This window comes from Macaca nemestrina, chromosome 13, assembly GCF_043159975.1.
Source record: "Macaca nemestrina isolate mMacNem1 chromosome 13, mMacNem.hap1, whole genome shotgun sequence".
NCBI lineage: Eukaryota > Metazoa > Chordata > Mammalia > Primates > Cercopithecidae > Macaca > Macaca nemestrina.
Genome location: NC_092137.1, coordinates 117,625,877 through 117,638,205, shown reverse-complemented (window position 1 = coordinate 117,638,205; position 12,329 = coordinate 117,625,877). Strand labels below are relative to the sequence as shown.

Here is a 12,329-nt window from a genome sequence, read left to right as displayed (position 1 = left end):
CTTTTTTTTTTTAAGATTACACATATAAGTGGGATCATACAGTATCTGTCTTTCTGTGCCTGGCTTATTTCACTTAACACGATGTCCTCCTCCAGGTTCATCCATGTTGTTGCAAATGTGCCAGGCACGGTGGCTCACACCTATAATCCCAGTGCTTTGAGAGGCCAAGACCGAGGAGGGAGGACTGCTTAAGGTCAAGAGTTTGAGACCACGTTGTCACAAATGATAGGATTTCATTCTTTCGCATAGTTGAATAGTGTTCTGTTGTATATATCTCACATTTTCTTTATTTATCTCGTTGGACACTTAGGTCGATTCCGTATCTTGGGTATTGTAAATAGTGATGCAGTAAACACAGGAATGCAGGTATCTCTTCAACATACCGATTCCATTTCCTTTGAATATATACCCAGTAGCGGGACTGCAGGATCATGCAGCAGTTCCATTTTCAGTTTTTTGAAGATCCTCCATACTGTTCTCCATAGTGGCTATATTAACTTACAATCCTACCAAATGAGCGTTCCCTTTTCTCCATGTCCTCACCAACACCTCTTTCCTTTGTCTTTTCAATAATAGCCTTTCTAAGAAAAACATTAATTAAATAAACAAGTAATAAACATTCTAACAGGAGTGCGGTATTTCCTCATGGTTTTGATGTGCCTTTTCCTGATGATTAGTGATGCCGGGCATGTTTGATGTACCTGTTAGCCATTTGTATGTCTTCTTCTGAAAAATGTCTATTAACGTCTTCTGCTCATTTTTTAATCCGGTTATTAGGTTTTTGGCTTTTGAGCTATTTAAGTTCCTTATTACCCCACTCACTTGAAGTGCTTCAGAGACCCTGGGAGAGGGGGCAGCGACATTGCGTGTTCTTTCTCTGCAGTCTCTTTCCCACATGCTAACATCTCCAGCTCTTTGTTTTCCCAGAGCTGGCTGAACTTGTTACAAGTGGCTGGAGACTGTAACTTTACTTCCTTTCCAGAGTAGCAAAATCACTTCTGCAAGCAGAAGTTTGGAAACATCTCATAATCCTGAATTCCGCCATGCTATGCTCTAACCTGAGGAAAAGATGGGCACCTTCCTAGCAATGCTCAGAGCCCAGGAGGTTAACAATGGCAGCCACATCTGCACCCGCCCTTTCTGGCCACCAGAGAAGTTAGTGTGACGATCCGTCCCCCTCAAAAGAGGGAGCTACAAAAAAAAAAGACTGGAGGAAACTACTGTGTTTCCCACCCACACCCCTCCAGCTTTCCATAATGGTCAGACTGCCAGGTAAACAGGAAGCTGAGAAGAGACAGGGGATGTTCCTGTTCCAGGCAATCAGTCCAAAACGCTGGGCTTCTAGTCCCACCCAACTTTTAAGAAAAAAGTGGGATCCATCATCCATGCATATAGTCACCCATCCATTCGTCCTGAGCAAATATACTGAGCACTACCACAGGGAAATCTCTGCCCTCATAGAACAGGAAATTTAGCAATGAAAAAAATAAATTGGTATATTGTATGAGAAAGTGAGAAGGAACTAAGGAGAAAAATAAACCTGGAGATGTGAAGAGAGGGAGAGAGAGAGAGCATGTATATGCATGTATGTAAGCAGGAGGGCCGATTTTAATCCTCAAGGAAACAAAAGCGGATAGTATTTCTGAAGTTAGGCAATTCAGATTACTTCAACCACCAGATCTCCTCTGCCTAGACTCCTATTAATACAAATTCAGCATCACAATAAAGGAAAAGAGACGTTTATTGATCACTGCTCTCTTACATTCTACTTCCAATGCCCCTTAGGCCACCACTGCCTGCTTCCCTCCAAACAAAAGTCTACAACCGCCCAGAATGTGTATCACTGTAGCCCCCATTCCTTTCTGAAACTCAGTCTAGGTTTTAAACTCTTAAATTGCTAAACATCTGCCACATCAGAATTCCACATTTTCCAAAACCCGCCACCACCACAGAGCTGCCCTGTTTTCCATGGGTCTTGACTTTAACAACCATTCTAAGTGGCCCCATGAAGACCAGCCCCCCACAGTACACGGGGCAGGTCAGCACTGCTTCATCCGTACTGGCTTCCCAGCTAAATGCTCAAAGGTAAAGTGTCTGGCTGCAGATGTCATCCTTTCCCAATCAACAGGGTCTCCAAGAAATACATCAAGTGTCCTCTGTCTTTCTGTAGACTTTTCCTCCTTTATGGTTGATCTTGTTGCCCTTAAGCATAAGAAAATTCTGCACATTCACAGTAAGTCCAAACCAAGGTAAATACCAAGGAATGCCAAAGCCACAGGTATAGTAACAAACACGGGACCTGCTTGATTTGGGAATGAAACAGGGAGGGAATTCACTGAGTTCATCACAGAGAGACTCTGGACAACAGAGTCAGAAACCCTCTAGACAGGAAGCGGGCTTGAAGCCAGACCAGGCATCCTAAGGGCCAGCTCTGCCCTCCATATCTGGACCCATCTCACCCACTAACTAGATGGTGAATCGGGAAGGCAGCCGGCCCTCACTGCCTGCTCTCCGGCCTCTTTCCAGAGCAGCCAACAGAGTATTCTACATATGTGCACATAACTAAGAGAATGAATGAGTGTTTATGGGACAAACTGTCCTTATGCTTCTGGCTTCACAAATCCTCAGGCCTTGTCCTCACTCTCTACTAAATGAAACATTTATAGACCAGGAACCCTGCTAAATGCACCACAAATAAAGATACACTGCCCTCAAAGAAAAGGAGGGACGACAAATTCCTGCCTCTTCGCCTCTGATGCCTCTTCCCAGGGCACCACCCACCTCCATTTCCTGAGAGCCTGGGCACTAAGCACCATGGTGCCTCACGGGGCCCAACAAGGCCACTGTGGCCCTGCCTCCTGCACAATTCCCTCGCCCAAAGCTCAAAACAGCTCCTGGAGCAGGCCCACGTGCTGCGCAAGTTGCCCAAGTTGAGTCCCTGTTGCCACTCAACAGGACCACTGGTTACCAAAGCACCCTACACCTACCCGCCTCCATTCAGAATCCTAACTACCCTCTGCCCCTTCCATGGGGAACCCTCAGCTGCCTACAGCTCCCTCCATGCAGCGTCCTGCCAACTCCCACCCACTCACCCGGTCTCCGTGTAAGTCGGCCCTCCTCTAACAAAACCAACCGCCAGCTTTCTCAGAAGCTAAAGTCCAGCAAAAGCCAGTCCCTTTGCACTTGGTTCTGCGGTTTCCAGGCGTGTTAGTACATACATCTCCTACCAGAATCAACCTCAGAAGGGCCTTCCCTACTGTGGTCTGAGAGCAGAAAAATCCGCCAACCACTAACCCGGGGACTAGGTCCTTTGACTTCTCCGGTCTCTGTCTTGTCAGTAGAACAGGAACGAGACAGGAGATCTAAGGTCCCTGTTATGCAGATTCCAAAATTGTAAAGAAAAATCATATAAGTCCCCTAGATACAAATGAAAAAGTCGAACTATTCCTTCACTGCCCTGTTTAAACAGGTGTCGTAGCTACTGTAAGCCAGCGTCAAGATTTCAAAGAGCTTTGGATTATAACTTTTTGAAAACAAATGCTTTGTCTTTTTCATCAACTTTACGAGCCTGAGTTTTTTTTCCTACCATTCCTTGGAAGACACTGAAAGACAGGAATAAACTCACCTGTTCAATTTTTCTAAGATCACGAGCTTGCGATTCGCCCACCCTCGGTTTCCCCTCCGGGCGTGGAGACAGTTCCCGCTCACCGCGGCCTCCAGAGCTGCGCCCGGCGCGCATCACCGCGCGCCCCCAGCCGCGACACCACCTGGAGCCTCCGGCGCCTCCAGATGGCAGAGTCCGGGCCGGCCTGGCGCACCCCCCTATCACCTGGCCCCGCACAGCAGCCGCGTTGCTCCAGGGCGGCCCCGCTCCAGCCAGCGTTTCTCCTTGGATTCCCAAGCCAAGTCTGGCCTCCAGCTCACCGGGCCAGGCGGCGAAGACACCTGCCTCGCCTGGAAAACGCACGCGCCCGGGAGCCCCTCTAACACGACCTCGACGGGAACCCGCGGGAGAAACGCAGAAAAAAGGAAAACAAGCCCGCGGCAGGGCCGTCTGGGCCCCGCGACTCCCAAGAAATCACCTCTGGCGACGCAGCCCGGGACTGGGGGCCGCGGGCCCGGCGGGGTGCGAGGCCCCGGGCCCGGCCGCCGCGCCCGCCCCGGCGCGCCACTTACCGGTGAGGCGGCCGCCCCCCTCGCCGTGCCCGCGGCGCCGCTGCAGGATGAAGTAGCAGCTGCTCTTCTGGGTCACCCAGAGCTTCAGCGCGTTCTTCAGCAGCACCTCCTCGGGCTTGAGCCACATCGCGGCGGTCCGGCCGCGCCCGCCGGCCCCGGCTCACATCTCCCCGGCCGACGGTCGCTGTGAGCCGAGCCCGCTCGAGAGGCGGCAGCGGCAGCGGCGGCGCGCGAGGACCACAGCCCGGCCGGTGCCCAGCGCTCTGAGAGCCCGCGGAGCGCAGCCGGCGCAGCTCGCCCCGCGCACCCAGCGCAGCCCTCACGTGGCCCCGCCCCGCGCCCGCCCCCGGTCCCGCCCCAGCCTCCGGCCCCGCCCCCGACCGCCCCCACCCCGCGGCTCCCGCGGCGCCTCCCGGGTTTCCGCGTCCCAGGCGCTCGGGCGCGCAGTTCCGGAGTGGAGGGAGGAAGTCCAATCCTGCGCCAGGCTCCCTCCCTCCCGCCCCGCCGCGCTCCCAAGGCGAACTCGGGAGAGCCGCGGTCCATGACCTCGACCTGAGACGTGGAGGAGGAACAGGGAAAAAGCCTTCTCGCAGCTGCAGGTTGCCCCACCGAGGGCATTTCTCATAGGGGGCGGGGGGCCAGAATGCACGCCAGAAAACCTGAGTGCGCTGGGTTTTTAAAATAGCAACAGCAACAAAAATTACAAATAACCAAAAAATAGCGTAAGAATTAAAAACAGTTATGTTCCAATGTTTTTAATACTTGGTTCACATTTTGGATGCTCTCCCCAGGGATCCGACGGCGCTGCGGAGGCGGCAGCGATGTTTGGGATCCTAAAGAAAGCATCAGACCGGACTCAGCTCTGGACGTCCCTCGAGGGGCCTGGTGGTACCGATAGTAGGGCCACCACGGTTGGTGCCCTGCCTAGAAATAAAACCTTTGTTCCGAGAGAAATTGAAAAGCTGGAAAACATGGAGTAGGCGATGTGAAGAGAAGCTGCAGGGAATGTAAGGTCAGGTTTTAAATGCGTATTTCCTCAAGGATGCTGTGGAAGCAGACACAAGGTGGCTGGCCTGGAGCAGGCTGGGGGACCTCCAAAGATCTCCACAGGGAGGCAGTTACATTCAACACCCTACCTGGCAAAAGAAGACCCCATCAAAACATCCCTGACAGAACGTGACTGAACTGGAAGTCAAGTCAATCCTGACAACCCCACCCCCACCCCCAGGACGCCTGGGAACTGAGGGAAGCGCCCCCAGAAGGGAGCAGCTCAGAAACCCTGACCAGAGCTAGGGGACAAGAACCCTGTGGGCGGGGGACAGGAACGCCCACCCAGAGGCCGGGAGAGAGAGCATGGTCCAGGACTGGCAGCCACTAACAGATAGCCTCTGAATGAAACTGAGGAAGGAAGTCAGTGGCAACCGGGACTATTAGGGTGCACCAGGGCGTATGGAACAGTCAGGGACGGTAAGAAAACATTCCTTCCAGAGACATTTACTGGCACCTCCGGCGCAGACACACTGCCAGGCCCGGGAATCGCAGAGATGAACTGGGAGACCTGTCTGCCCTGAAGAACTCACGGGTAGGAAAATGAGTCAGAAAAGAGCGGTAGGTTTCCTAACAGGAGGCAACGAAGGGAGGGCAGTGAGCAGAGAGCAGTATGCAGACCGCGTGGTCAGTTCTTGGGGAGGGAGTTGAGCAAGTCCCACAGAACAGCTGTTGCTAGACTAGAACTTGAAAATGAATATGACTTTGACAGGAGGTCAAGTAGGGGAGGTCATGTCTGGTAAATGGATCACTGCAGATGACCTTGTGGTTTAGAGCAGCCTCTGGTGGCTGACAGCCCCAAATCGAATCCTGCAACTGCTGCTAATTTAGCTGTGTGATCTTGACCTTGGGCAAGATACCATTTCAATGAGCCTCAGTTTACTCAACTCTAAAATTAGGATAATCAGAGTGCCTCCCTTTTAGGAACTATCAAGAGCATGCTGTAGTAAGTACAACACAAAGTACTCAACATCAGCCATTATTATTAAATGTTCAAAAACTTCTGAAACGGTGCACACACACTCACTCATATTTTAAACATTATTCAGCTCTCATCTGCCAAATATTAAATATGACAGAAGCACGGAGAGGGATATGAAAGTCATTGGGAAGGCATGGGAGGGTACTATGAGGGACTGTGTTTCTATTCTCTCTCTCCCACCTCCTGCCTGTGCCATTACCCAAGTCAAATAGAAGCCAGTAGGAGGCAAGGGAGCGCAGGCTGCAGTCTGTGGCAGTCAGCCTCCCAGGCACACAACAAGGTGGAGGAGGGTGAAGAGGGGATCTGGAGGAGCGGGTGGAGAAGTCCAGCAGAGCCCTAACCACTTCCCACTGTTGCTCATCTCTATGTGCTCATCACCCTTGATGGGGTTCCAGGTTGACTTGTCTCCCCAGATTCGAGGTCCTAACTCCCAGCAACTCAGAATGTGACCTTATCTGAAAAAAGGATGATTACGGATGTAATTACTTAAGATCAGGTTATTAGGGCGGCCCCTAATCCATAATGACCGGTGTCCTTATAAAAAGAGGAAATTTGGGAAGATAAATCCACAAGGAGAACACCATGAGAAGATTAGAGTTGTGCTGCTGCGAGCCAAGGAACTGCCAGAAGCCGGGAGAGAGGCCTGAAACAGATCCTTCCCTGCCGACAACCTTGATCTCAGATGTCTAGCTCCCAGAACTGGGAGATAATACATTTCTGTTGTTTAAGCTACCTCACTATTCGTACTTTGTTACAGCCGTCCTAGCATATTAATGCAGTTGCCTCTGTAATTCTGCCCACAGCTGTTGAGCAGCAAGTTTCTTCAACCTTTCGGAGATGGACTGCATTTCCTACCAAGACCCTGGCTGATAGCGGAGTCACCCCAGGAAACAGTTTCTCAACGGGGATTCTGGCTGGGTTACACGCAGATTCATGCGTGCATAGGGAACAAAAGGGATGCTAGTAACCCATGGCATACAGGGGCAGCAGGATTACTCCAGTTAGCACTGGGAGTAGTGTGAGGGGCAGATGGACCACAAAGCTTTGGGGGCTTTTGCTGCTGTTGCACTTGATTGCTATGGCAACAGTAATAATTATAAAGATTGTAGAGTGAAATGGATGTTTCTGACTGCTCTGGAGAGTTTTTGAACAACGGAAAAGATAAGCATGAATTATTAAATTCTCATTTTAAGATAGATATGCTGAAATTCAAAGAACCATTTATCTGGGGTAGGCACGGGACAGACTAAGTTCATCTTCAGATACTAAATATAATTGTACAGATTACAGAATTGTGGCAAAGGTTAAGTGCTCAACCTCAGCAAGTTCTCTTGCTAAGATTAGGACACTGATTGGGAAGGAGTAGGACCATCGACTTGTGATAGGAACATTTGGACAGACACAGACAAAGTCAAATTCCCAAATCCCAAAGCTCCCTTGTGTATGGAAGCAGCCCTGCCTCCCCTGTGAAAGGAAATTAGCCTTCACTTAGATTAAGACCTTTCGGCCGGGCGCGGTGGCTCAAGCCTGTAATCCCAGCACTTTGGGAGGCCGAGATGGGCGGATCACGAGGTCAGGAGATCGAGACCATCCTGGCTAACACGGTGAAACCCCGTCTCTACTAAGAAATACAAAAAATAGCCGGGCGAGGTGGCAGCGCCTGTAGTCCCAGCTACTCGGGAGGCTGAGGCAGGAGAATGGCGTGAACCCGGGAGGCGGAGCTTGCAGTGAGCTGAGATCCGGCCACTGCACTCCAGCCTGGGCGACAGAGCGAGACTCCGTCTCAAAAAAAATAAATAAATAAATAAATAAATAAAAAAAAGACCTTTCAAGACTTGACTGGGGCCTTTGCCTCCCACATGGATGCCTCTTCTCCTCCAGACTTGCCGCTGATGTACCTCATTGACTCCAGGACCATAACAAGAATAAACTCCCTACAGAGCCCAGAAAGATAAATGCAAGGTCAGCCAGAGAAGGGGAGGATGGAAATAGATTATATACCACAAAAGCTGGAAAAAAATCTTGCCCATATGTGTTGCAAAGAAGCTGAGAACTGTGTATGGGAATGGATTCTAAAGTGTTAGACTAAGGAGGATGAAATAGTAGGTTAGGCCAGGCATGGTGGCTCACGCCTGTATTCTCAGCACTTTGGAAGGCAGAGACAGGAGGATTGCTTGAGGCCAGGAGTTCAAGACCAGCCTCGGTAACACCGAGATGGTGTGGAGACACCATCTCTACAAAATATTTAAAAATTAGCCACGTGTGGTGGTGCACGCATGCCTCTGGTCCCAGCTGCTCAAAGGCTGAGGTAGGAGGATCATTTGAACCTAGGAGGTCAAGCTGCAGAGAGCTATCATGGCACCATTGCACTCCAGCCTGCTGACAGAGCAAGACCCTGTCTCGAATAAAAAAAATATATAAAGTAAGATTCAGCAAAATTTATGAATATGCATACACTCACTTGGGATTCATGATTTAGTGTGTTATATATTGGAGTGATTAAAATATTTTAGAAAATGTGATGTTTCTTTTCTTTTTCTGTTTTTTTTTTAATTGAGACAGAGTCTGGTTCTGTTGCCCAGGCTGGAGTGCAGTGGTGTGATCTCTGCTTGCTGCAACTTCCACCTCCCAGGTTCAGGCAATTCTCGTGCCTCAGCCTCCTGAGTAGCTGAGACTCCAGGCACACGCCACCACGCCTGGCTAACTTTTTTTTTATTTTTAGTAAAGACGGGGTTTTGCCATGTTGGTGAGGCTAACCTCAGGTGATCCACCTGCCTCGGCCTCCCAAAGTTCTGGGATTACAGGTGTGAGCCACTGCACCCAGCCAATGTTTCTTAATATACTATGAATATACAGAAAACGCTGAATACCTTAAAAGGTAACTTGTAGAAAACAGATCATAATGCACATGACTCCTGTCCAAAGCAATGCAAATAAACTTTGGTCCATAAAGATATCCTATAGAATATTAATTAGTTTTGCGTCCACTAGCAAATTCACTCGGCATTCCTGATTAATACCCATGTCTATACCTATATATCTGTTCTTCGAATTCTCCTTTGAACTAATCTTAACATTGTACTGATTGCCTCATTAATGAATGAGTTGAATAAAATCTTTGATCCGTGTTCATTTTATATTTACAATGAGACTCACACTTTTAACTTTTTGGAAATTATTCTTTAGCAGTAAGACGACAGGGAAAAGGATTAGTAGGGTGTTGAAAATATTTTGTTGTAGTTGAAAGATGGAAAAAGGAGAAGCCAGGGACAATGGTTCACACCTGTAACCCCAGCATTTTGAGAGGTTGAGGCAGGAGGATCACTTGAGGCCAGGAGTTTGAGACTAGCCTGGGCAACATAATGAGACCCCATCTCTACCAAAAAAAAAAAAAAAAAAAAGGAGAGATAACAGAAAAGGACCCTCAAGGCGGGGTGTGGTGACTCAATGCCTGTAATTCCAGCACTTTGGGAGGACAAGGCAGGCGGATCACGAGGTCAGGAGTTTGAGACCAGCCTGGCCAACATAGTGAAACCTCATCTGTACAAAAATACAAAAATTAGCTGGGCATGGTGGCACACGTCTATAGTCCCAGCTAGTCAGGAGGCTGAGGCAGGAGAATTGTTTGAACTCGGGAGGCAGAGGTTGCAGTGAGCTCACGCCACTGCACTCCAGCGTGGCAACAGAGATTCCATCTCAAAAAATAAATAAATAAAATACAGAGAAAATGACCTTCAAAGTTACTTTCGCTCTCCTATCCAGGATACAAACATCCCACTAAACATACTCACTGGCCCCGAGAAGAGATACTAGTCCCTTCGACCTTGGCAAAACCTTGAGAAGTAGACCCAACCTCTAGGACACCTCCCTCCTCTGAGAGCACCCAAACAGCAGGGACATCTGCCTGCTGTGGTCCCCCTCACGTGGCGACTGGCAGACTGAGAAAGGTCATAGAAGGACGAGCACGCTGCACGTCCTGCCGTGGGATGGCAAGCATTCAGAGATGAAAGCGCACCACTCATTCCACACTTCACTGTCAGCGCTTGCTTGTAGTTAACATGAACTCAACTGGCAGGTGACTGGCCCAACTCATCATTGGTTTGGCGAGAAATACCAAAAATCTCTTGTGCAGGGGAAGGAAACTGCACACACAAAGCCTATCCATGTGATGATGACTTCCACTTGGGGGTGAGGGGTGGTGCTGGGCCAGGACCTCTTTTCCTAGATCCAGGACCTGGCTCCTAGGTCTCTGTCCTAGCAGCCCAGCCTGCCCATGTCAGCTGTTCCAGACAGCATCACCAGCCCCTTGCCCTTCCCTTCCTACATGCAGAGGAGGAAGAAGGAAAAGGAGAGAGAAATGGGGAAGAAAAGGTAAATATTCTGAAAATGTTAGACCCAATACAAAAAAGCAATATGGCATTTCTAGTTTTCCTTCACAAGTAATACTCTTATTTTATTATTATTATTATTATTATTATTATTATTATTTGGAGACTCTGTTTCTCTGGCACCCAGGCTGTAGTACAGTGGCATGATCTCAGCTCACTGCAACCTCTGCCTCCCGGGTTCAAGCGATTCTCCACGCTCAGTCTTCCAAGTAGCTGGGACCACAGGCATGCACCACCACACCCAGCTAATTTTTGTATTTTTAGTAGAGATGGGGTTTCACCATGTTGGCCAGGCTGGTCTCAAACTCCTGACCTCAGGTGATCTCTTGCCTCGACCTTCCAAAGTGCTGGGATTACAGGCATGAGCCACCACACCCGGCCCATAATTAATACTCTTTAGTTCTTAATAGAATTGTCACTTATGTTACCTACAAGCTTCTATTAGTGTCCAGATAGCTACTAAATGTAGTTTTTGGTTTTTCATTGATTTAATTTTTTTAATCTTTAAAATAATTTTTTAAATGTATGCTTTTGATATTATTGATTTCCTTTTGAAAACTGCTATCACATTTTCCTGGTTGACTTTTGGCTCACATTTCTAGCTTGACTGCTTGTCTAAATCATGATTTTGTATTTCCTCTTATAACATGAATGCTGTGAAGGGCAGATCATTGGCCCAGGCTGCAGGTTCTCTCCCACTTCTGACAGCTCAGTTGTAAGGTAACAGGCAGTGAAGGAGCCCTGGGTGTTGTATTCACACCTTCTGCCACAGTGCCTTCCATCCAATGGGTGCAAAACACACTCAAAATGAGTCACAAGAAGCCCAGGAATAAGCTAACAAGTTTCAAGGGATTTGCAAAGTCAAGAAACAGCCATTGAATATGTTAAACAGACCAGCACTGTGAGAGATTCCTGGGATTCAAAAAAAATTGTAAGCCTGGTGCAGTGGCTCACGCCTGTAAACCCAGCACTTTGGAAGGCCAAGTGGGGTGGATCACCTGAGGTCACGAATTTGAGACCAGCCTGGCCAACACAGTGAAACCCTGTCTCTACTGAAAATACAAAAATTAGCCGGGCATGGTAGCGGGCGCCTGTTATCCCAGCTACTCGAGAGGCTGAGGCATGAGAATTGCTTGACCTCAGGAGGTCGAGGTTGTAGTGAGCCGAGATCACGCGACTGCTCTCCAGCCTGGGCGACAGAACGAGACTGTCTCAAAATAAATAAATGCTGGATCCTGGCTTTATGTCGTAGTAGGATGAGTTTCCCCCAGGGGAAAAGAACACTGATGGAGGACTACTATATACTAAGCTCTGTGCTTGTACTTTCAACAGATGTCTCACTTATTTCTCACAATAAATCTAAAAGGAAGTTAAAATTAGTCCCATTTTACAGATGAGAACACTCAGCCCACAGAAAAGTTTAGAAACTTGCCAATATCACATATCCCCTACATGGCAGAACCAGGATTTGCTGCTAGGCTTTTCCAAATCTCAGCCCAGTGCTTTTTCCATTAATGAACAGTTTAAATTGGTTTCAGTCTTATTAATGGAAGCAGAGTGGCATCTATATTTTTCCTTAGCATTACTTTCAATAAAGATTAGAGCCATAGGCCGGGCGCGGTGGCTCAAGCCTGTAATCCCAGCACTTTGGGAGGCTGAGACGGGCGGATCACGAGGTCAGGAGATTAAGGCCATCCTGGCTAACACGGTGAAACCCCATCTCTACTAAAAAATAG

General features: G+C 48.7%; 1 protein-coding gene and 1 long non-coding RNA gene across 3 annotated transcripts in view; one reads left to right on the top strand and one right to left on the bottom strand.

Moving 5' to 3' along the window:
- LOC105490107 (TBC1 domain family member 8) overlaps positions 1-4,442 on the bottom strand; it is a 131,972-nt gene extending 127,530 nt beyond the window's left edge. For both annotated transcript variants that reach the window (XM_071077251.1, XM_071077252.1), the window contains exon 1: positions 4,177-4,442. In XM_071077251.1, the coding sequence (XP_070933352.1) occupies positions 4,177-4,303 (127 nt within the window). In that variant the 5' untranslated portion in view covers positions 4,304-4,442. The remainder of the gene's footprint in view (positions 1-4,176) is intronic.
- Positions 4,443-4,589: 147 nt separating this feature from the next.
- Positions 4,590-8,027, top strand: LOC139357973 (uncharacterized). The gene is made up of 2 exons (XR_011612110.1): positions 4,590-5,784; positions 7,009-8,027. It is a non-coding gene; the product is annotated as an uncharacterized lncRNA (long non-coding RNA).
- Positions 8,028-12,329: the final 4,302 nt, after the last annotated feature.